General features: G+C 37.7%; 1 protein-coding gene across 1 annotated transcript; it reads right to left on the reverse strand.

Moving 5' to 3' along the window:
* Positions 1–2,218: 2,218 nt before the first annotated feature.
* BTG4 (BTG anti-proliferation factor 4) lies at positions 2,219–18,298 on the reverse strand (the record flags this gene model as incomplete). Its single annotated transcript, XM_082628175.1, has 4 exons — positions 2,219–2,554; positions 3,945–4,143; positions 17,528–17,665; positions 18,126–18,298. The coding sequence occupies 4 exons, from the start codon at positions 18,296–18,298 to the stop codon at positions 2,372–2,374; spliced, it is 693 nt and encodes a 230-aa protein (XP_082484301.1). The 3' UTR covers positions 2,219–2,371.
* Between the last annotated feature and the right edge of the window lie 7,193 nt (positions 18,299–25,491).

Below are 25,491 nucleotides of genomic sequence, written 5' to 3' on the forward strand. Positions count from 1 at the left end.
AAGAAGTACATGAAAAGCTGCTCAACATCACTAATTATTAGAGAAATGCAAATCGAAACTACAATGAGGTATCACTTCACACCAGTTAGAATGGGCATCATCAGAAAATCTACAAACAACAAATGTTGGAGAGGGTGTGGAGAAAAGGGAACCCTCTTGCACTGTTGGTGGGAATGTAAATTGATACAGCCACTATGGAGAACAGTATGGAGGTTCCTTAAAAAACTAAAAATAGAATTACCATATGACCCAGCAATCCCACTACTGGGCATATACCCTGAGAAAATCATAATTCAAAAAGACACATACACCCCAATGTTCATTGCAGCACTATTTACAATAGTCAGGTCATGGAAGCAACCTAAATGCCCATCGACAGACGAATGGATAAAGAAGGAGTGGTACATATATACAATGGAATATTACTCAACCATAAAAAGGAACGAAATTGAGTCATTTGTTGAGATGTGGATGGATCTAGAGACTGTCATACAGAGTGAAGTAAGTCAGAAAGAGAAAAACAAATATCGTATATTAATGCTTGTATGTGGAACCTAGAAAAATGGTACAGATGAACTGGTTTGCAGGGCAGAAGTTTGAGACACAGATGTAGAGAATAAACGTACGGACACCAAGAGGGGAAAGCCTTGGGAGGGTGGGGATCGTGGTGTGCTGAACTGGGCAATTGGGATTGACATGTATACACTGATGTGTATAAAACTGTAGACTAATAAGAACCTGCTATATAAAAAAATGAATAAAATAAAATTTAAAAAAAGAAAGGTGAATCAAAATAGATTTCACATATAGAAAATATTGATGAGCATTCATTGAATCGGTTGAAATACAGAACTAAGAAAAATCAACTATTAAGAATAATTATTTCAGGAGAGAACTTAAATGTTAAACCTTGACATTAAAAACACTGCATATTAGGGCTTCCCTGGTGGTGCAGTTGTTGAGAGTCCACCTGACAATGCAGGGGACATGGGTTCGTGCCCCGGTCCGGGAAGATCCCACATGCCGCGGAGCGGCTGCGCCGCTGAGCCTGTGCGTCTGGAGCCTGTGCTCCGCAACGGGAGAGGCCACAACAGTGAGAGGCCCGCATACCGCAAAAAAAAAAAAAAAAAAAAAAAAAAAATTGCATATTTGAAAGTTACCAAGAGAGTAAAAACAGTTCTCATCCCTCCCCAAAAAAAGTAACTATGTTGACAGACGTTAACTAGACTTATTGTGGTATTCATTTCACAATGTATACAAATATCAGATCATGTTGTGCACCTGAAACTAATGTTATATGTCAATTATACCTCAATTTGTAAAGTGACATGGAAGATAAGGGGCAAAGAAAAAAATGAAGAATGTTAATTTCTGCAGCTTTCATAGTAACAAATAAGCAATACTGTATTTTTTTAAGTTTTAAAGACTGTTCTGGCCTCCTGGTGTTCCTTTTTTTAAACCATAAAGAAATATTTCAAAAAATGAAATACTCTGTGGTAGAAAACCTTATGACTATTTCAACAACTTTCATTTTCACTTTAGGTTTCTTTTTTTTCTAAGGTCAAGTAAAATTAAATCTAAATATCTATCAAGTAGCTCCCGTAGTATGGTTTTCTTTTTAAATTGTCTATATGTCAATTCTTACATTTGTATGTATATAAAGGATGACTGGAAAGATGGTCACCATTTAATGTTAATAATGGTAATTTCTGGTTGGACGGGAGGGATTTTTATTTCCTTGGTACTATGCTTTTTTCTGCTTCACTTTAGTTCTTAGTAGTGAGATATATCATCCACAAAGTGTCATAATTAAGGCTATTATGAGGTTTAGAAATAAGCCAAAATTTTTAAGGGAATGATATCTTAAAAAGTAGTTTTCAAACAAGCTCTTACTGACCTTATAAAATAGAACAGTAATGGCAGGTAATAAAGTAGAACCTGAATACTATGAGGATCACTCTTCCCTAAATGAAGGTCTACTTTTTTTTTTTAATGGCTAATGAAAAACAAGAACTTTTAAAACTTTCTTGCAACAAACTCAACTAAGAAGGTATTAAAAACACCGCACGTTTATTTAAACTGTTACTCTTTATAATGCATTGAATCTTATCACAGGTCAATATCTTCATTCTATTACCTTATTGGGTACATTCATTAGTGTTATATAAACCTTAATTTAAAATTAAAGAATTAAAAGTACAGCTAAGAACACAGTCTTGATCTGCATGAGAGGATTCACCATCATGCACCCTAGTCCCTAATGTAGTTATCTTTTCTGTTTCCTGGGCCTCTCGAGCTTAGACTTGCTTTCATTTCAGAGAAAATAAAGTGGCTCTGCTGAGCTCTACCTCACGAGGGCCCAGCCGCTGCACTATCGGTGTGTGTTGACCCAGTGGTACCTGTCCACCCGGTGCCCAGCAGCAGGCCTGTGACCCTTAGGGATCTTATGCAATGCAGGATAAGCATTTCCTAGGAGACCCATTCGGCCATCCCCCATATTGTTTTTGCGGAGGATATGGAACCAAGATTGAAAGGGCTGTTTCAAGTTTTCAACCTGGGGAGAAAAAAAGAAGAAAAAAAGGAGCATGATGATTTTGTAAACCGATAAGCCACTTCTAAGGATTAAATATAAACCCATAACTTACAGGTTCAACCTTTCAAAAGCATAGGAAATACAAATGAATAGAAATCAAAGTAGATCATTATCTTTGGAAAATTGAGTTGCATTTTAGGGTATGAAGTAAGTCACTTCATATCTTTTAACAAAATTCTTTAGTCCAACCAAGAATTTTAAAAACAAAAAATTTAAAAATTTATTCAAATTAGTATATATTCCTGTGTTCTCTCCTACCTGATCCCCACCTTGCTCAACCCAAAAATATCTAATCACAATCTCTGGGGGTGAGGTCTAGAAACATCCATGTTAAACATCTCAGATGACCAATATAAATGTTTTGCAGACCACACTTTCAAAGGACATTGTTCTAAAAGAATATAGCTGACTACAGATCTGATCCTTAGATTAAGAAGATCTCTCTAAGCGTAAAAATAGAATTAAGGGTGAACATTTTACTACATAATTTTAAACTTTACATATAGAACTAAATATAAACTATATATATAGTTTAGAAAACTAAACAAGCTAGGGGAAAAAAGTTTGCCAGGTTTTATGACAAGGGGTTAAAATATTTCTAACCTTTGAAAAGCCTTTAATAACACATTAGGACCTCAAATGATAAATGGGTGAAGGAGAAAAATTCATAAGACAGTAAGTAACTACAACATTTTGGTACATGGAGTTTTTGTTTTAATGTTTAATTTAATTAATAAAAATGATATTTTTCAATGAGAATACCCCATTTTAGGGAAAATGATAAACACTTTCACATAGAGCTGGTAAGACTACAAAGACATCTTTCTAGAAGGTACTTTGTCCTGTGTTAAGAACTCATAAAATATCCATACACAATGACCCAGTAATTACATGTTGAGAATCAAATCTCTAGAAATAACTTAGAATTCTGACATCTCTGTAAAAATTCGCTTTTTTAATATCACAACAATGTGAAAACAACCTAGATGTCCTTTAATAATACATTAGCTAAATAAATTATAAGGGAAGCAAACGATTTACAATGTAAAATATTTAAATTGCTTTAACATGTCAATACATACGTGATTAAGAAAACAAATTTACATACATACAAAGGGTCAGAGATTCTCCCTAAATCAGTGAGCACTCAGCCAAGTAGAGGGTATAAAGAGAGAGAAGGAAGAAAAAAAGACAGAAAAGATGTTGCCAGAATATTATTATTGTGATTTTAATCTTCATAATCTTTCCATATTTTCCAATTATTTGTTTCTTTGCTTTTACAGTGAGCATACTCTTTTTAGAATTAGAGTAGAAAAAAAAATGTACAGAGAAGAAATGGAGAACACTTTACCTGATAAATACTCTTTGGATTGCTGACCTTAGGAATTATCTGAGGTTCTTTGTTACAACTTTCTTCATCAGAGGAAGTGCCAGAGGAGTAGTATAACGTGGCTCTATTAACAGCATCACTAATTTGTTGGGATAATTCCCATTCCTCCTGTCTGTCTTTGAAAGAAGCGATTGTAAATGGATGATTTTTCTCACCATACCTAAGTAGGAAAGGAAAATAAAGCATTCATTAGGGATTCAAATTCTCACAGGTTTTATCTCTAATCTTTTCTGGAAACAACACAGTAATTTACAAGAAGAGTTACTTTAAAGAAAAGAAAACAAATTCTGAAAGCTTGTCCAAGATAGTGGAGTAGGAAGACCCTGAGCCTACCTCCTCTCATGGGCACACCAAGATTACAACTATTTAGAGAGCAACTATTGATGAGAGACTGGAATCTAGCAGAAAAGATTTCTACAACTAAAGTTATGGAGAAGGAACCACAATGAGACCAGTAAGAGGGGCAGAGTCATGGTATAGGTCAGACCCATACCCCTGGGTGGGCAACACACAAGTGGGGGGCTAATTACAGTTGTAGAGGTTCTCCCGAGGAAGCAGTGGGTCTGAGCCCCACATGGATCTTCCCAGACCAGGGATCCTGTACCAGGAAGATGAGCCCCCAGAATGCTTGGCTTTGAATGCCAGTGGGGTTTACTTTGGGAAAGTCAGAGGGCTGTGGGAAATAGAGATGCCACTCGTAAAGGGCCCACACAAAATCTCCAGGATCCAGGGAAGAAGCAGTAATTTGAAAGGAGCCTGGGTCAGACCCACCAGCTGATCTTGGAGAGCTTCCTGGAGAGGTAGGGGGCAACTTGAGCTCATCCTGGGGACACAGACACGGGCAGCAACCATTTTGGGGAGTTTGTTCTACCACGTGGACATTCGTGCTGGCAAGCGCAATTTTGAAATCCTCCCTCTAGCTTATTAGCACCAGGACCCAGACCTGCCCATCAGCCCTTCAGCACCAGTGCTGAGATGCCTCAGGCCAAGCAACTAGCCAGGTGGGAAAACAACCCCACCTACTAGCAGGCACACGGCCTTAAGACCCCCTGAGCCCACAGCTGCCCCAGGATGCAGCACTGTTCAACAGAGTGCCCAGGGCCTAGCCCCACACACCAGTGCACCAGCACTAGGCCCAGGACCCACACGGCCCTGAAGGCAGAGACCCCAGGACCCAGCTCTGCCTACCAGTGGGAAGGAATTGGCCTTAGGATGCCCTGGATACGGCCCCCCACCACCACCAATGAGCCAGCACCAGCCTAGGGAGGAACCTCACCCACCAGTGGACATCCTCAAGACCCCTGGGCCCTGGCTTCCCAGCCCACCCACCAGCAGGTTAACATCAGCTCCAAGATCACATGGGCCCAGGCCCCACCTACAAACAGGCCAACACTAGCTCTGAGACAACTTGGGTCCCTCAGCCAGCCATTCGGGGATCCAGGCCCACCTACCAGCAAGCCAAAACAAGCTTTGGGACACCTCAGACCCTGTAGCCAGCTATGTCAGGGAGCTGCCCCACCCCCCAGCAGGTCTATATCAGCTAACTCTAGGACCCACAGGTCCTGCAGCCAGAAATCTCAGGACTCAGCTCTAGTGAGCCAGTGAGCCAACACTAGCCCCAGCACCCTCTCAACCACAGCCCAACCCACTGGCAGGCCAACACCAGCTCCAGGACACCGTGAACCCCTAAGCCAGCCACCTTGGGATACAGCCCCATTCACCAATGGGCCAGCACCAACTCTGAGACACTCCAGAATGCACAACCAGGTATATCAGGAACTGACCCCATCCACCAGCAGGCTGTCACTAGAACTGGAAACCTCAGCCCCACAACCACCAAGGCCAGAACCCAGCTCTGCCCATCAGTGAGCCAGCACTAGGCCTGGGACCCCCTTTCTCATGGTTCCACAGCCAGTTGCCTCATGACCCAACCATACAACCAGCAGCTGGCAGCCTCCATACAAGGCAGGGCCTGGCAACCAACCAGATTGGGGACCAGCCCCACCTACTAGACCACCAAAAGTAGTCAGTCCACCACAACATAAGGACCCACACAGCCCACATAGAGGGCACCCCTAGAGCATATAGCTCTGGTGACCAGAGGGGAGTGCACTGCTGGGATGCACAAGATGTCTCCTACAAAAGGCTACTTCTCCAAAGCCAGGAAATGTTATCAGCCAACCAGATACATAGAAATAAAAACAAATTAGGTAAAATGAGGAAACAGAGGAACATGTTCCAAATGAAGGAATGGGATAAAACCCCAGAAGAAGAATTAAGTGGAGAAAGGTAATCTACCCAATAAAGAGTTGAAGGTAATGATCATAAAGATGAGCAAAGAACTTGGGAGAAGAATGTAGGGAAATAGTGAGAAGTTAAACAAAGAGTTAGAAGATACAGAGAAGAACAAAGCAGAACTGGAGAAATTCACTGAAGTGAAAATACACTAGAAGGAATCAACAGTAGATTAGATGATACAGAGGAACAGATCAGTGAGCTGGAAGATAGAGTAATAGAAATCTCTGAAGCTGAAACAGAAAAAAAGAAATTAGAATATTTTAAGAGATCTCTGGAACAACACCAAGCATGCTAACATTCACATTATAGGGATTCTAGAAGGAGAAGAGAAAAAGGGTCAGAGAATATATTTGAAGACATGATAGCTGAAAACTTCCCTACCTGGCAGAGGAAACAGATATTCAGGTCCAGGAAACACAGAGAGCCTCAAACAGGATCAACCCAAGGAGGACCATATCAAGATACATTGTAATTAAAATGGCAAAAATTAAAGATAAAGAGAGGATATTAAAAGCAAGGGAAAAGCAACAGGTTGCCTATAAGGAGACTCCCCATAAAGCTATCAGCTGACTTTTCAGCAGAAACTCTGCAGGTCAGAAGGGTGTGTTGCAGTATATTTAAAGTGATGAAATGAAAAACCTATGGCCAAGAATATTCTACTTGGCAAGGCTTACCCTCAGATTTGAAAGAGAGATCAAAATTTTACAGATAAGTAAAACCTAAAAGAGTCCAACATCACCAAAGCAGCTTTACAAGAAATGTTAAAAGGGGCTTCACTAAGCAAAAAAGAAAAACCACAACTAGAGACATGAAAATTATGAAAGGAAAAAGCTCATTGGTAAAGGCAAAATATACAATAAAGACAGTAAGATCAACCACATACAAAGCTAATAGGAAGGTTAAAAGACAAAAGTAGTAAAATTGCGTAGATCTGCAATAAGTAGTTAAGGGATACACAACACAATTAGATGGAAAATATGATGTAAGAAAACAGTGATCATGAGGGGGGAGGAGTAAAAATGCAGGGTTGTTAAAATGCATTTGAAATTAAGAGATGAGCAACTTAAATAATCACATATATAGATTGCTATATATAAACCTCATGGTAACCAAAAATTAAAATCCATAATAGATACACAAAAAACAGAAAGAAATTTGAACATAACACTAAAGATAGTCATCAAATAACAAGGGAAGAGAGAAAAGAAGAAAGGAACAAAATAACTACAAAAACAACACCAAAACAATTAATAAACTGGCTGTAAGTACATACCAATTAATAATTACATTAAATGTAACTGGAATAAACGTTCTAATCAAAAGACATAGAGTGACTGAAGATACAAAAACAGTACTCATATATATGCTGTTTACAAGAAACTCACTTCATATCTAAAGACACACATACACTGAAAGTGAGAGAGCAGGAAAAGATATACCATGTAAATAGAAATGAAAAGAAAGCCAGGGTAGCAATACTTACACCAGACAAAGTAGACTCTGAGACAAAGTAGACTTTAAAACAAAAACTGTAACAAGAGACAAAGAAGGACATTACATAATGATCAAGGGATCAATCCAAGAAGAAGGTATAACAATTGTAAATATATATGCACCCAACATAGGAGCACCTAAATATGTAAAGTTAATATTAACAGAGATAAAGGGACAACTTGACAGTAACACAATAATAGTAGGGGACTTTAACTCCCCACTTATATCAATGGACAGATCATCCAGACAGAAAATCAAGAGGGAAACATTAGCCTTAAATGACACAGTAGACCAAATGGACCTAACAGATATCTACAGGGCATTCCAACCAAAAGCAGCAGAAAACACATTCTTTTCAAGTGTACATGGAACATTCTCCAGGACAAATCACATGCTAGGCCACAAATCAATTCTCAGTACATTTAAGAAGACTGAAATCATATTGAGCATCTTTTCTGACCACAATGTTACACAACTAGAAATCACTATAAGAAAACTGAAAAAAAAAAACCCACAACATGTAAAGGCTAAACAATATAAACTAAACAACCAATGGATCATTGAAGAAATCAAAGAGAAAATCAAAGACTACCTGGAGACAAATGAAAACAAAAACACAATGATCCAAAAATCTATGGGATGCAGCAAAAGTAGTTCTAAGAGGGAAGTTTATAGTGATACAAGCCTACCTTGTGAAACAAAAGTCTCAAACAGCCAAACCTTATGCCTAAAGAAACTAGAAGAAGACAAATAAAGTCCAAAGTTGGTAGAAGGAAAGAAATTATAAATATCAGAGCAGAAATGAAATAGAGACAAAAAACAAACAAAAAAATAGATCAATGAAACTAAGAGGTGGTTCTTTGAAAAGATAAACAAAATTGATAAACCTTTAGCCAGACTCATCAAGAGAAAAACAGAGGGCCCAAATCAGTAAAATCAGAAATAAAAAAGAAGTTACAAACAATAAAAAGATCACAAGAGATTGCTATGAATAATCATATGCAAATAAAATGGACAACCTAGAAGAAATGGACAAATTCCTAGAACTGTACAATCTCCCAAGACTGAACCAGGCTGAAAGAGAAAACATGAACAGACCAATTACCAGTAATGCAATTGAATTAATAATGGGAAAAAAAAGAAAAGAAACTCCCAACAAACAAAATTCCAGGACCAGACAGCTTTACAAGTGAGTTCTAGCAAACATTTAGAGAAGAGTGAACACCTATCCTTCTCAAACTCTTCCAATAAATTGCAGAGGAAGAAAGACTTCCAAACTCATTCTATGAGGCCACATCACCCTAATACCAAAACCAGACAAATATATCACAGAAAAAAATTACAGGTCAGTATCGTTGATGAACATAGATGCAAAAATCCTCAACAAAATATTAGCAAATCAAATCCAACAACACATTAAAAGGATCATACACCATGTCAAGTGGGATTTATCCCAGGAATGCAAGGATGGTTCAATAACCACAAATCAATGCAATACATCACATTACAAGTTGAATAAAAGATCCTATTATCATCTCAATAGATGCACAAAAATCTTTCGACACTATTCAACATTCATTTATAATAAAAACTCTCCACAAAGTGGGTATAGAGGGAACATCTCTCAACATAACAAAGGCCATATATGGTAAGTCCACAGCTAACATCATACTCATCATAAAAAGCTGACAGCATTTCCTCTAAGATCAGAGCAAGACAAAGATACCAACTCTCACCTCTTTTATTCAACATAGCATTCAAAACTCTAGACAGAGCAATCTGACAAGAAAAAGAAAAGGAATCCAAATTGGAAAGGAAGAAGTAAAACTGTCACTGTCTGCAGATGACACGATAGTATACATAGAAAATCCTAAAGACACCACCAGAAAATAATTTGGTAAAATTGCAGAATACAAAACTATTATACAGAAATTTGTTGCAGCAATCTGTTACATTTCCACACACTAACAATGAACTATCAGAAAGAAATTAAGAAAACAATCTCATTTACCATCACATCAAAAAGAATAAAATACCTAAGAATAAATATAACTAAGGAGGTAAAAAGACCTGTACTCAGAAATTTATAAAATACTGATGAAAGAAACTGAAGACAAAAACAGATGGAAAGACATACCATGTTCATGGATTGGAAGAATTAATATTGTTAAAATAACCATACAACCCAAGGCGATCTACAGATTCAGTGCCATCCCTATCAAAATACTAATGGCATTTTTCACAGAACTATAGCAAATAATTCTAAGATTTGTATGAAAACACAAAAGACCCCAAATAGCCAAAGCAATCTTGAGAAAGAACAGAGCAGGAGGTACCAAGCTCCCGCACTTCAGCCTACACTACAAAACTCTGGTAATCAAAACAGTATGATACTGGAACAAAAATAGACACATAGATCAGTGGAAGAGAATAGAGAGCCCAGAAATAAACCCATGCCCCTATGGTTAATTAATCTATGACAGAGAGGCAAGAATATACAACGGGGAAAAGATAATCTCTTCAATAAGTGGTGCTGGGACAACAGGGCAGCTACAAGTAGACAATGAAATTAGAACAGTTTCTCACACATATAAACAATAAACTCAAAATGGATTAAAGACCTATATGTAAGACTACAAACCATATAAACTCCTAGATGAAAACATAGGCAGAAACCTGTTATAAATTGTAGTAATATTTTTTTTGGATCTGTCACCTAAGGCAAAGAAAACAAAAACAAAAATAAACAAATGGGACCCAATTAAACTGAAAATCTTTTGCACAGCAAAGGAAACCATCAAAAAAGCAAAAAGATAACCTACTGAATGAGGAAAATATTTCCAAATAACATAACTGACAAGGGATTAATATCCACAATATACAACTCAATATGAAAACAACAAACAAACAACCCAGTCAAAAAATGGACAGACAGGATTGGTTCAAGATGTCAAAGTAATAGGACATGCTCACACTCCCTCTTGTGAGAGCACCAGAATAACAACTAAGTGCTGAACAATCATTGACAGGAAGACACTGGAACTCACTAAAAAAGATACCCCACATTTAAAGACAAAGAAGAAGCCACAGTGACATGGTAGGAGGGGTGCAATCACAATAAAATTAAATCCCATAACTGCTAGGAAGGTTACTCACAAACTGAAGAACACTTATACCACAGAAGTCCACCCACTGGAGTGAAGGTTGTGAGCCCCACATCAGGCTTCCCAACCTGGGCATCTGGCAACGGGAGGAGGAATTCCTAGAGAATCAGATTTTGAAGGCTAGAGGGATTTGATTGCAGGACTTCGACAGGACTGGAGGAAACAGAGACTCCACTCTTGGAGGGCACACAGAAAGTAGCATGCACATCGGGACCCAGGAGAAGGAGCAGTGACCCCATAGGAGACTGAACAAGACCTATCTGTTAGTGTTGGGGGGTCTCCTGCAGAGGCGGGGGGTGTCTGTGTCTCTCCGTGAGGACAAGGACACTGGCAGCAGAAGTTCTAGGAAGTACTCCTTGGTGTGAGCCCTCCAGAGTCTGCAATTAGCATCACCAAACAGCCCAGGTAGGCTCCACTGCTGGGGCACCTCAGGCCAAACAACCAAAAGGAAGGGAACCCAGCCCCACCCATCAGCAGACAAGCAGATTAAAGTTTTACTGAGCTCTGCCCACCAGAGAACCACCCAGCTCTACCCACCACCAGTCCCTCCCATCAGGAAACTTCACAAGCCTCTTAGATAGCCTCATCCACCAGAGGACTGACAGCAGAAGCAAGAAGAACTACAATCCCACAGCCTGTGGAACAAAAACCACATTCACAGAAAGACAGACAAGATGAAAAGGCAGAGGGCTATGTACCAGATGAAGGAACAAGATAAAACCCCAGAAAAACAAATAAATGAAGAGGAGATAGGCAACATTCCAGAAAAAGAATTCAGAATAATGGTAGTGAAGATGATCCAGGACCTCGGAAAAAGAATGGAGGCAAAGATTGAGAAGATGCAAGAAATGTTTAACAAAGACCTAGAAAAATTAAAGAACACACAAACAGAGAGGACCAATACAATAACTGAAAAGAAAAATACACTAGAAGGAATCAATAGCAGAATAACTTAGGCAGAAAAATGGATAAGTGACCTAGAAGACAGAATGGTGGAATTCACTGCTGCGAAAGAGAATAAAGAAAAAACAATGAAAAGAAATGAAGACAGCCTAAGAGACCTCTGGGACAACGTTAAATGCAAAAACATTGGCATTATAGGGATCCCAGAAGGAGAAGAGAGAGAGAAAGAACCCTAGAAAATATTTGAAGAGATTATAGTCAAAAACCTCCCTAACATGGGAAGGGAAATAGCCACCCAAGTCCAGGAAGCACAGAGAGTGCCATACAGGAAAAACCCAAGGAGAAACGTGCCAAGGCACATAGTAATCAAATTGGCAAAAATTGGAGACAAAGAAAAATTATCAAAAGCAGCAAGAGAAACAGGACAAATAACATACAAGGGAACTCCCATAAGGTTAACGGCTGATTTCTCAGCAGAAACTCTACAAGCCAGAAGGGAGTGGCACGACATATTTAAAGTGATGAAAGGGAAGAACCTACAACCAAGATTTCTCTACCCGGCAAAGATCTCATTCAGATTCGATGGAGAAATCAAAAGCTTTACAGACAAGCAAAAGCGAAGAGAATTCAGCACCACCAAACCAGCTCTACAGCAAATGCTAAAGGAACTTCTCTAAGTGGGAAACAAAACACAAGAAGAGGACCTACAAAAACAAACCCAAAACAATTAAGAAAATGCTCATTAGAACATACATATCGATAATTACCTTAAACGTGAATGGATTAAATGCTCCAACCAAAAGACACAGGCTTGCTGAATGGATACAAAAACAAGACCTATATATATGCTGTCTACAAGAGACACACCTCAGACCTAGGGACACATACAGACTGAAAGTGAGGGGATGGAAAAAGATATTCCATGCAAATGGAAATCAAAAGAAAGCTGGAGTAGCAATATTCATATCAGATAAAGTAGACTTTAAAATAAAGAATGTTACAAGAGACAAGGAAAGACACTACATAATCAAGGGATCAATCCAAGAAGAAGATATAACAATTATAAATATATATGCACCCAACATAGAAGCACCTCAATACATAAGGCAACTGCTATCAGCTCTAAAAGAGGAAATCAACAGTAACACAATAATAGTGGGGGACTTTAACACCTCACTTACACCAGTGGACAGATCATCCAAACAGAAAATTAATAAGGAAACACAAGCTTTAAATGACACAATAGACCACATAGATTTAATTGATATATATCGGACATTCCATCCAAAAACTGCAGATTACACTTTCTTCTCAAGTGTGCACGGAACATTCTCCAGGATAGATAACATCTTGGGTCACAAATCAAGCCTCAGTAAATTTAAGAAAATTGAAATCATATCAAGCATCTTTTCTGATCACAACACTATGAGATTAGAAATCAATTACAGGGAAAAAAACATAAAACACACACACACATGGAGGCTAAACACTATATTACTAAATAGCCAAGAGGTCACTGGAGAAATCAAAGAGGAAATTTAAAAATACCTAGAGACAAATGACAGTGAAAACACAATGATCCAAAACCTATGGGATGCAGCAAAAGGAATTCTAAGAGGGAAGTTTATAGCAATACAATTCTACCTCAAGAAACAACAAACATCTCAAATACACAATCTAACATTACGCCTAAAGGAACTACAGAAAGAAGAACAAAAAACCTAATGTTAATAGAAGGAAAGAAATAATAAGTATCAGAGCAGAAAAAAATGTAAAGAGACAAGGAAAGCAATAGCAAGGATCAATAAATCTAAAAGCTGGTTCTTTGAGAAGATAAACAAGATTGATAAACCATTAGCCAGACTCATCAAGAAAAAGAGGGAGAGGACTCAAATCAATAAAATTAGAAATGGACAATAAGTTACAACAGACACCCTAGAAATACAAAGCATCGTAAGAGACTGTTACAAGCAACTCTATGCGAATAAAATGGACAACCTGTAAGAAATGGACAAATTCTTAGAAAGGTATAACCTTCCAAGACTGAGCCAGGAAGAAATAGAAAATATGAACAGACCAATCACAAGTAATGAAATTGAAACTGTGATTAAAAATCTCCCAACAAACAAAAGTACACGACCAGATGGCTTTACAGGTGAATTCTATCAAACATTTAGAGAAGAGCTAACACCCATCCTTCTCAAACTCTTCCAAAAAATGGCAGAGGAAGGAACACTCCCAAACTCATTCTGTGAGGCCACCACCACCCTGATACCAAGACCAGATAAAGATACTACAAAGAAAGAAAATTACAGACCAATATCACTGATGAACATAGATGCAAAAATCCTCAACAAAATACTAGCAAACAGAATCCAACAACACATTAAAAGGATCATAGACTACGATCAAGTGGGATTTATCCCAGGGATGCAAGGATTCTTCAATATACGCAAATCAATCAATGTGCTACACCATATTAACAAACTGAAGAAGAAAAACCATATGATCATCTCAGTAGATGCAGAAAAAGCTTTTGACAAAATTCAACACCCAGTTATCATAAAATCTCTCCAGAAAGTGGGCAGAGGGAACCTACCTCAACATAATAAAAGCCATATATGACAAACCCACAGCAAACATCATTCTCAATGGTGAAAAACTGAAAGCATTTCCTCTAAAATCAGGAACAAGACAAGGAGGTACACTCTCACCACTATTATTCAACATAAAGTCCTAGCCATGGCAATCAGAGAATACAAATTGGAAAAGAAGTAAAACTGTCACTGTTTGCAGGTGACATGATACTATACATAGAGAATCCTAAAGATGCCACCAGAAAACTACTAGAGCTAATCAATGAATTTGGTTAAACTGAAGGATACAAAATTAATGCACAGAAATCTCTTGCATTCCTATACACTAATGATGAAAAATCTGAAAGAGAAATTAAGGAAACATTCCCATTTACCATTGCAACAAAAAGAATAAAATACCTAGGAATAAACCTACCTAGGGAGATAAAAGACCTGTATGCAGAAAACTATGACACTGATGAAAGAAATTAAAGATGATACCAACAGATGGAGAGATATACCATGTTCTTGGATCAGAAGAATCAATATTGTGAAAATGACTATACTACCCAAAGCAACCTACAGATTCAATGCAATCCCTACCAAATTACCAATGGCATTTTTTATAGAAGTAGAACAAAAAACCTTAAAATTTGTATGGAGACACAAAAGACCCCGAATAGCCAAAGCAGTCTTGAGGGAAAAAAACGGAGCTGGAGGAATCAGACTCCCTGACTTCAGATTATACTACGAAGCTACAGTAATCAAGACAATACGGTACTGGCACCAAAACAGAAATATAGATCAATGGAACAGGATAGAAAGCCCAGAGATAAACCCACACACCTGTGTTCCACTAATCTATGACAAAGGAAGCAAGGATATACAACGCAGAAAAGACAGTCTCTTCAATAAGTGGTGTGGGGGAAACTGGACAGCTACATGTAAAAGAATGAAATTAAAACAGTCCCTAACACCAAACACAAAAATAAACTCAAAATGGTTTAGAGACCTAAATGTAAGACAGGATACTATAAAACCCTTAGAGGAAAACATAGGAAGAACACTCTTTCACACTATATAGATGCAAAAATAAATTGTGGGTGGGAATGAAAATTGATACAGCCACTATGGAGAACAGTATGGAGGTTCCTTAAAAAACTAAAAATTGAATTACCATATGACTCAGCAATCCCACTGCTGGACATATACCCAGAGAAAACCATAATTCAAAAAGACACATGCACCCCAATGTTCATTGCAGCGCTATTTACAATAGCCAGGACATGGAAGCAACCTAAATGCCCATCAACACGTGAGTGGATAAAGATGTGGTACATATATACAATGGAATATTAGTCAGCCATAAAAAGGAACGAAATTGAGTCATTTGCAGAGATGTGGATGGATCTAGAGACTGTCACACAGAGTGAAGTAAGTCAGAAAGAGAAAAACAAATATCGTATATTAACTCATATATGTGGAACCTAGAAAAATGGTACAGATGAACCAGTTTGCAGGGCAGAAATTGAGACACAGATGTAGAGAACAAACATATGGACACCAAGGGGGGACAGTGGGGGGGGTGATGAATTGGGTGATTGGGATTGACATATATACACTAATAAGTATAAAATGGATAACTAATAAGAACCTGCTATATAAAAAAACAAATAAAATAAAATTCAAAAAAAATGTGCAGAACACCTGAATAGACATTTTTCTAAAGAAATGGACATACAAATGGCTAACAGGCACATGAAGAGATGCTCAACATCTTACATTATTAGAGAAATGCAAATCAAAACAATGAGACATCACCTCACACCTGTCAGTATGGCTATCATCAAAATGTCTACAAATACGAAATGTGGCGAGAACATGGAGAAAATGGAACCCTTGTACACTATCGGTGGTAATGTAAATTGGTGCAGCCACTATGGCAAACAGTATGGAGGTTCCTCAAACTAAAAGTAGGATTACCATATGATCCAGCAATATATATCCTAGGTATATATCCAGGAAAAAAACACTCCTGGGTACATATCCAGAAAATTTGAAAAGATGCAGGCACCCCAATGTTCAGGGCAGCACTATTTACAATAGGTAAGACATGGAAGCAACCCAAGTGTCCATCAACAGATGAATGGATAAAGAAGACGTGGCATATATATATATACAACTGAGTACTACTCAGCCATAAAAAAGAATGAAATTCTGCCATTTACAGCAATGTGGATAGACCTAGAGAGTATTATGCTTAGTGAACTAAGTCAGACAGAGAAAGTCAAGTACTGTACGATATCATTTATATGTGGCATCTAAAAATTAAAACATATGTATATAGCAAAACAGAAACAGACTCAGCAGACATAGAGAACAAACTAGTGGTTACCAGCAGGGCAAAGGTAAGTGGGGGGGGGGAAAGATAGGGGTAGGTACAAACTACTATGTATAAAATAAATAAGCTACAAGGATATAGTACAGCACAGGGAATATAGCCAATGTTTTATAATAAATTTAAATGGGGTATAATCTGTAAAATCTTTGAATTACTATGTTGTATACCTGAAACTAATATAATTTTGTAAATCAACTATACTTCAATTTAAAAAAAATACAAATTGAAATGGCTTGACAGCAAATCACATTGAGAGACATTATGACCTTCAGCTACTAATACTGTCATAATTAGCAGGGGTCAAGAATTCAATAAAAGCTTTCTAGGAATTAACTAAGATAAAGTCAGACTACTTTCTTTCGACTCAACTGATGGACTGAATTGCTGATGGTAAATAACTCCTCTTCCCCCTTGATACTGCCTATAATACTTGGACATTATAATCTACAGTTGGCAATATGATGCAGTGATTAAAGTCAAATTTCAAATACTATGCAAAAACCTTTGTGCTTCCCACTCCATCCACCCTAATTGGGAAGTCTGTGTTGTCTGATATAGTTTGCATCTAGTCTTAGCCACCCTGTGCCCTCCCTGCTAATCCAGGGCTTTGGAGCATCACCTTTCACAAAGGTGCATAGAGCTGACTAAATACCCTAAGGTTTCCAAGGGTTACAGAGCACACAAACTAACTCTAATGAGATTACTCACCTACAGCACACTTCAAAGGGATCTACCCATATGGTCATCTCCTTCGGAAGTCCCAGGTGAGAAAAATCCACATTACTTTCAGCACAAGCCCTTTCCAGAATAGGATCTTTATTCTGATTATTGTTTATCCTGATACACCTTTAAAAACAAGGAAAGGGAAACAAAGATGTGGTGACAGGTACTTTAGCTGGAGAAGCATGTTGTAGGCAAGAAACTCCAATACACACAGCTCCCACCTCACTCCCATCTTTCCTCAACTCCTTGGCCACCCTCCAGTTTTACAGCAAGAGTAAAATACCGACTTTTTACACAGCAACTCAGAACATGGATTCCATTACTAAGTCACACCAAAGGTTCACTGTATAACCTTCAGGGTAAACACAAGTTAGAAATTGTTTAATCCACCTCACATAAAGAGGTTTGCTCTATAATTTTTGACTTGTACTATCATCTACCACATCTCCTTTTTTCAAGTCCAAGTTCAAACAAATAAATTTGAGCCCATAAAATTTTCATTACTTAAAGGCTGCCAACAGAATCATTGCAGGTGGTTACTGCTGACTTCTTACTTCCCTTTGCCATGCATATCAACTCTCACCTGAAGGCTTGCCCTTTAGACGGGTGATCAGAGTGCCAGTGACTTCTGTATGTTTCAAACAAGATCGTCATCAACTTTTCTGCAAAGTCTTCTATCTGTTGTTTACTCAATTTATCATGTTTTTTTGCTAATCTTGTGACAAAGAAGACTGTTGTTGCTATTTCATCTCTCATGATTCAAGAAGAGTCGACAAGTAGGTCTGCAGCCATTAAAAGGAGGCAAGAAGAAATTAAACAGAAACAAGGGTCTAACTTATTATCAACATGTAATTGCCATTTGGAAAATTTACATACCTTAAATTTAAAACAGAAGTCACTTGTTCGTCTTTAATGAACTAGAAAAAAGCACATCAATACTATCAGTCAACAAAACAGCCAAGAACACCAACTCCTCAACTAACCTTTAATGATTTTCAAATCATTTGAATGATTTTCAAAGAAAACAACATCTTTTAAATACTGTAATACACTTAAACAAATGAATCACTATGCAAATTAAATGCTTTTAAAAGTCTGGACATGAGACAGTAAATTACTCCAAGTACCAGTGTTGAAAACCTATTTACAGAGAGCAAAAACATTTCAGGATACAGTAGTTCCTAAAATGCGGCTCTCAGGTTGCACACTTTAAGTAAAAGTTAAGATTAATCAAATATATATTAAACTTGCCAGCAAAAGCTCTTTAGCCCAACAGAAAGTGGGCCAGAGTTAGAAGACTCTCTCACCACACTTGTTTTGTCAGTTTTAGGCTGCAGTTTATATAAACCTGGGCCCCAAAACCTGAGAGGTGTTAGCCTTACACAGGTGCTGTCCTTCAGGATAATTGACAGCTTTTTCCAGGTCCCCATCAGATTGATCCTTGGCATATGCAGAGTGGGTTCCTTACTTAAAGCGTTTAAAGATCTTCAAACTGGATTTCTATCTTCTATTTTGCTCTTAAAGTCTTATCTTTTATGACATTGATTAAGAATCAAGCCTTCTCCTTCCATATCCTAAGAGCCTACATTCCAATATTTTTGTCTCTCATAACCATCAACACATTAAAGAAGTTTGTCTTGGATCTATTCTGAAACTAAAGACAACTCTCTGTGAATAGTCATTATACTGACTACACACATTTTTCACTAAAATGCTTATTTGTAAAATAAGTGGACGAGACCTCAAAGTTTATCTAGTCTCACTAGCTCTCAAAGCGTAGCTCGCTGATCACCTGATTTGGACCCACTGAGCTGCTTGTTAAAAATGCAGATTCCAGGACCTTATCCCAGATCCACTGAATCAATACTTCTGAAGGCATACCTGGGAATCAGTATTTAACAAGTTCCCTCTGGTGATTCTTATACTCACTAAATTTAAGAACCACAACACCTGGCATATGTCTTTAACACCCATCATAAGTGGTCATTCAGGTTCTCTGTCACTGAAAAAGAATTCATTCTCTTACAAGGAAGCCCATTTCTTTTCTAAAAAGTTCCAGATGCCAGGAGGTCCTTCCTCTCCTTGAGAAACTACATCCACCTCTTTGATTCTCTATATTTGCAGCCTAATTTTTTCCCACTGGAACCATACAGATTGTATCTAATCCTCCACCACATGAAGATGCTTCAGATACTAGCTATTCAGCATCCCTTGAGACTCTTCTTTGGGGGTGGTGGCTAACTATTCTCAGCTTTTCGACAGTTCTTCCCATAAACATGTTACTCAGACATTTCACCATGCTCAGCACTCACATCTGGATGAGTTTCAGGTGCATCAGTAATCCTCTTTCAAAGTGTAAAGCCCAGAAGCCCAATGTTCCCAATGTGTGCTCTGCCATGACAGAATAGAATGGGACTGTTAACCTCTTGCTCTGAATACTGTATTTCTAGAACACAGCTTCAGGTGGCATTTGCCTTGGTGGTAGTGGCATCATACCTCTGCTTCATGCTGAACTAGCACTTAGTCTTTTTCACTAATGTTATTGTTTTGTCACATCTTTCCTTCCTGCACAACATAATGCTTAAGAATATGGGCTTTGAGAAGACCTGAATAGACATTTTTCCAAAGAGGGAATGCAGATGGCCAACAGGCACATGAAAAGATACTCAGCTTCACTAATCATCAGGGAAATGCAAACCAAAACCACAATGAGATATCACCTCACACCTGTCAGAATGGCTATCATCAAAAAGAACACAGGTAACAAATGTTGGTGAGGATGTAGAGAAAAGGGGATCCTTGTACACTGTTGATGGGAATGTAAATTGGTGCAGCCACTGTGGAAAACTGTATGGACATTCCTCAAAAAACTAAAAATAGAACTCTGTATGACCCAGCAATTCCACTCCTTCTGGGTATACACCAAAAAATATCAAAAACATTAATTTGAAAAGAAAACATGTACCCCAGTGTTCATAGCAGCATTATTTACAATTGCCAAGATATGGAAGCAACCTACATGTCCATCAACAGATGAATGAATAAAGATGTGGCATACACACACACACACACACACACACACACACACACTGGAATACTACTCATCCATAAAAAAGAACAAAATTTTGCCATTTGCAGCAACATGGATAGACCTGGAGGGCATTATGCTAAGTGAAACAAATCAGAGAAAGCCAAATACTGTCTGATATCACTTATATGTGGAATCTAAAAAAATACAAAAACTAGTGAATATAACAAAAAAAGAAGCAGACTCACAGATATAGAGAACAAACTAGTGATTATCAGTGAGGTGGGGGGAAGGGGCAATATAGGGGTGGGGGAGTTGGGGGCACAAACTATTGGGTGTAAAATACAGACAACATTTTGTAACAACTGTAAATGGAAAGTAACCTTTAAAAATGTATTAAAATACTTTTTAATTTTTTTAAAATAAATTAAATTTTTTTTTTAATATATGGGCTTTGGAGTCAGACAGGACTAGGTATAAATGGCAACTTTACAACTCACTATCCATGCAACCTTGGGCAACTTGCTTAACTTCTTGAACTTTCATTTGCCTGTCTGTGAAATTGGGAGGGATGATAGTGACCTCATAGGGTTGTTAGCGAGCTACAATCAATAATGTTTTGTATTAAAGCACCTGGTGGAGGGTATGTAGCAGTTGTTACAGGAAGGCAGTACAGCAGAATAGTTAACAAATCAGCTATAAGATCAAGCGTCATGGGATTGACTCCCAGTCCTCTAGCTTACTAGAAACTTGGAGAGGTTTCTCAACTGCTTTAATCTTCAAAATATCATCTGTAAAAAGGTGGGTAATACATGTATTTAAGGTCTTGGAATCAGACTGCCAGATTTGGATCCTAACTGAATTTACTGGATATACTAAGTACTCAAAAGTGCCCTTCTTATTAATAAATGTAAGTTTATATTTATCATTTTATTATGTCTTTTATAATGCTTTTGTGGATTAAATAGAGTAAAACATAACTATGTATTCAGCTGTACCTGTCATATGTCATTGTGTTAAATTTAGACCATTAGGGAATCAAGATTATTTGTGACCCTGATTTTGCCATCCAGTAAATTCTCTTATCTTTTTGGCTACATGTTATCTGTAAATTTGACAAGAATATGTCCTCCTACAAGTAATAAATAAACAAGCTGAATAGTATTAAGATCAAGAAGAGTGATTTGACAGAATCCTAGGAGATCCCGCTTCAAAATGGTGTTCCTTCACTAGTCATTTTCACTTCAACCAATTAATTCTATCGTAAAATGAATTTTACTCAAAACTTTAAAATGAATGGAAAGTCAAATTAATTTTTGGATCTACTACACTTACATTTTACTAGCAAGACAAAAATTATATCTAGTGACAACTACACAAAGAAAAGGAATATTTCAAGTGATTCTAAAACACATTGGAATATATTCTAGAGAAAACTATGAAGATGGGTTTTTAAAATGACATTCTGTATCATGTTTACAGTAATATTAGTATTACAATTTGAAACTATATATATATATATATAATATATACATATATAGAGAGAGAATAGAATAGGGTAATATACATATTTACTTCCATGTTGTAATGTACTAAGATTTTCAATGTAAGGAAAAAAGAATAAAAGTACAAACTCAAAGAAATTAAGTAAAAATCCTATAATGTTAAATTTGAAATGGCAATATTAATCTGAACTTGTGATTTTTTTTAACATATTAAAATATGTATTTTAGTTCTGTCCACTAAAAAGGCCTAGAATCAATAAATAATGCTAACACTCATTTTGTGGTCTTTAATTACAATTTCCCACTTTAAAAAAAAATTCTTGGAGAAATGGTCAATTCCAGTTCTCTTTCAGGTAATATGTTAGGTTAGCCTGCAATGTATTATACCGGAAAGCAAGAAAGCTATAAAAAACCAATGGGTCAGGTCAAAAGATACAAAAGCCTACATGAAGAGCTCCCATTGGCCAACAATAAGTCATTCCCCTCTTCAGCGTCATTACAATCATCCCCCAACTACTGGAACTATCAGATGTTGATGGCTCAAAGCTCTATGTCTCATTGGGCATTACTCTCAGAAACTACCTCATGGTATAGTTATCCCTTGCCCAAGGGGTGGCCTGCAACCATTGACGGGCTAGTGTAGGGGTACAAAAGCCTGGCCCCCATGTTCAATTTGTAAAAACTCTGAAGGGCCATCCCATCTCCAGAGCTCCCCATAAGATAGGCAGAGGCCTCTACTACAAGCAAATCACTGGTCCACCTCTCCCTCTACCCGATCCTATCTTTCTCACTCCCTTATATGTGTATTTCTCAAGAAAACTCCCCAATAAACTTTCTGCATTCAACCCCCCATCTCAGAGGCGGTTCCTAAGGAGCCTAGTCTAAGACCGTTTGTACCCGGAATGTGTAAGGAAGCAGAGTCTAAAATTGGATTTGGGAATTGGATTACTCTCCTGCTGGCTGGAATAAAAATCTCATGGCTGGTGGTACTACAATATGGATATAGATAGCTCCTGGCATGCTGGAGTGCTGTGATTGTTACAAACTTCATCTCAGTGATGAACTGAGCTGGAACACATATTAGGAGGTGCACTGGCTAGTGTAATATCTTTGATGATTAAGATGTATGAGAAATGGTAATATAAGGACCATAGAAACAGATGGGTGAGCACCTTGATGTCTAGTAATGGCACGATTTAAGAAGGCTAGTTCAATTCAATTCAGTAAATGTTTAAGTGTCTACTATAAGCGCAGAACACATAAGATAAAGGTGAGCCTAGGACCTTAATGTCCTTTTACTTCCATAGTATCTTTCAGCTTCCCATGATATATTTCTCATTCCCCTCACTCAGTGGCAGGAGTTCCCAAACTGCTGTACTTGGAATCACCTAAATATCTTTTTTAAATGCCTGGCTCCTACCCCCTGGACATTCTGATTTAACTGGGATGGAGTGCAACCTGGGCATCAGGATTTTTAAAGATCTCCATGTGAGGGCTTCCCTGGTGGCGCAGTGGTTGAGAGTCCGCCTGCGATGCAGGGGACACGGGTTCGTGCCCCGGTCTGGGAGGATCCCACGTGCCGTGGAGTGGCTGGGCCTGTGAGCCATGGCCACCGAGCCTGCACGTCCGGAGCCTGTGCTCCGCAACGGGAGAGGCCACAACAGTGAGAGGCCCACGTACGGCAAAAAAAAAAAAAAAAAAAAAGATCTCCAAGTGATTCTAATGAGCAGCAAGGGTGGAATATTGTTAAGATAGATATCTCCTAGCTATCAAGGAGATTTTAATTTTATTTTACACTTCTGATTGCTTAGTAATGCCTTAAGCTTAACAAGAATTATGACAAATTCGCATCATTTATTCTCATCTTTTCTAGCCTTTGCTGAGATAACTTTTCCAAAGATTTTTTTTAACTTATGTTAGCAGTGACAAAATTGAAAATCAGAACAACTACTCATATATTGCCGAAATAAAATCTGCTTCAGAACCAAAGGCAACATATGTTATTAGCACATACTCAAATTTTTCCTTTTCAAATGGTTTGTGTTTGCATTTACAACATTAAAACAGTGTTTAATCATTCTTTCACTATTTCACCTTCCCGATGACATGCCATTCTATTGTCCTCTGAGTTGGTGAAACACATTAGCTGATGAGGCTTTGAACCCTTTCCTAGCATTGTTTTCTGCAACAGGTCCAGGCAGGCCTTGGAAATTGTGAATAGAACAGTAGAATAACAGTGTACTTAGACTTCAGGAAAGAACAATCAAACAGAAACTATACGTCATGCAAGACTTCCTTCAGTTACTTGTTTATGATGATCTTAAACACCTTATTAAAATCACCTCCTACACATTAATGACAATTATACTTTCTGTTATAATTAACATTTACTCAGTGTATTCAGTAACTATCTACTACATATTAGACACTACTACGTGCTGTGGGCTTAAAAAAAATTTCAACTTTCCTTTCAAGATGTTTATGATCTAGAGGAAGAGCCCAGATATGTACACAAGACCATTTGGATACAGAGCTTAAGAAATGGGATACTCCAAAATTACTTCAAGTTTCAAGCATTAGTAACCAAGACAATAATGTTATCATTGAAATAACTGAGTTCAGCAGAAGAACCCATATAAAAAAAAGAATGGTTGGTTCAGATTGAGGTCTACTGAGTTTTTTATGGCAATTTAATACCCATATAGTAATGTCCACTGAAAGGAAACTAGAATTTAGCAGACGGTTCAGCCTGGGCGAGCCTAATCCAACTTCATATTTAAGTAGAACAGAAAATGGGTGTTGAGTTTTGAAGACAAAAAAATCAGCTCTCCCCCTGTTTTTAAGTAATGTCCAGAATTCCCACTATCAGACATTTATTCCCTGATTAAGACATTGTCTCTCCAAGATTTTCTTTTGGAAAACATCAGGTGGGTTATCCATAGTAAAACAAAAGAATTGTGTTCTGGCTGGAGAGGTTTGGAAGAGCAGAGAGAGCCTGGTGGAGGCACCACAGAAAATGGGGGATACATGAGATTTCTGGTCACTCAGAATGAGGATGAAGGAAACAGAGCATCACAGACATACTGTACCTTCTCATTAAGCCTGGAACAGAGATTCAAATGGTTTAAAACATGAAAATAACCAAAATGACCTTGTAGAAGTAGCAGTTTCCAGAATCACATTTCTTCATTTTAACATGAGGGAATTCAACTTGATCACTAAGGTACCATCAAGCCTCAAGGTTTTCCAATAAAGATTTACCTCGAAAATTTGACACTACATTTGTCTTCTTAGTTTTAGCTAACCTTCAGCTATAAAATGAAACTATGATAGAAGTTTTCAAATAGGCAAGATAATTTTAAAATATCATCTAAATTGAACATTAAATTGACTGGACTTTTTTGATGTCATAGCCA

The sequence above is a fragment of the Mesoplodon mirus genome (assembly GCF_964341445.2).
Source record: "Mesoplodon mirus genome assembly, chromosome: 7".
Classification (NCBI taxonomy): domain Eukaryota; kingdom Metazoa; phylum Chordata; class Mammalia; order Artiodactyla; family Ziphiidae; genus Mesoplodon; species Mesoplodon mirus.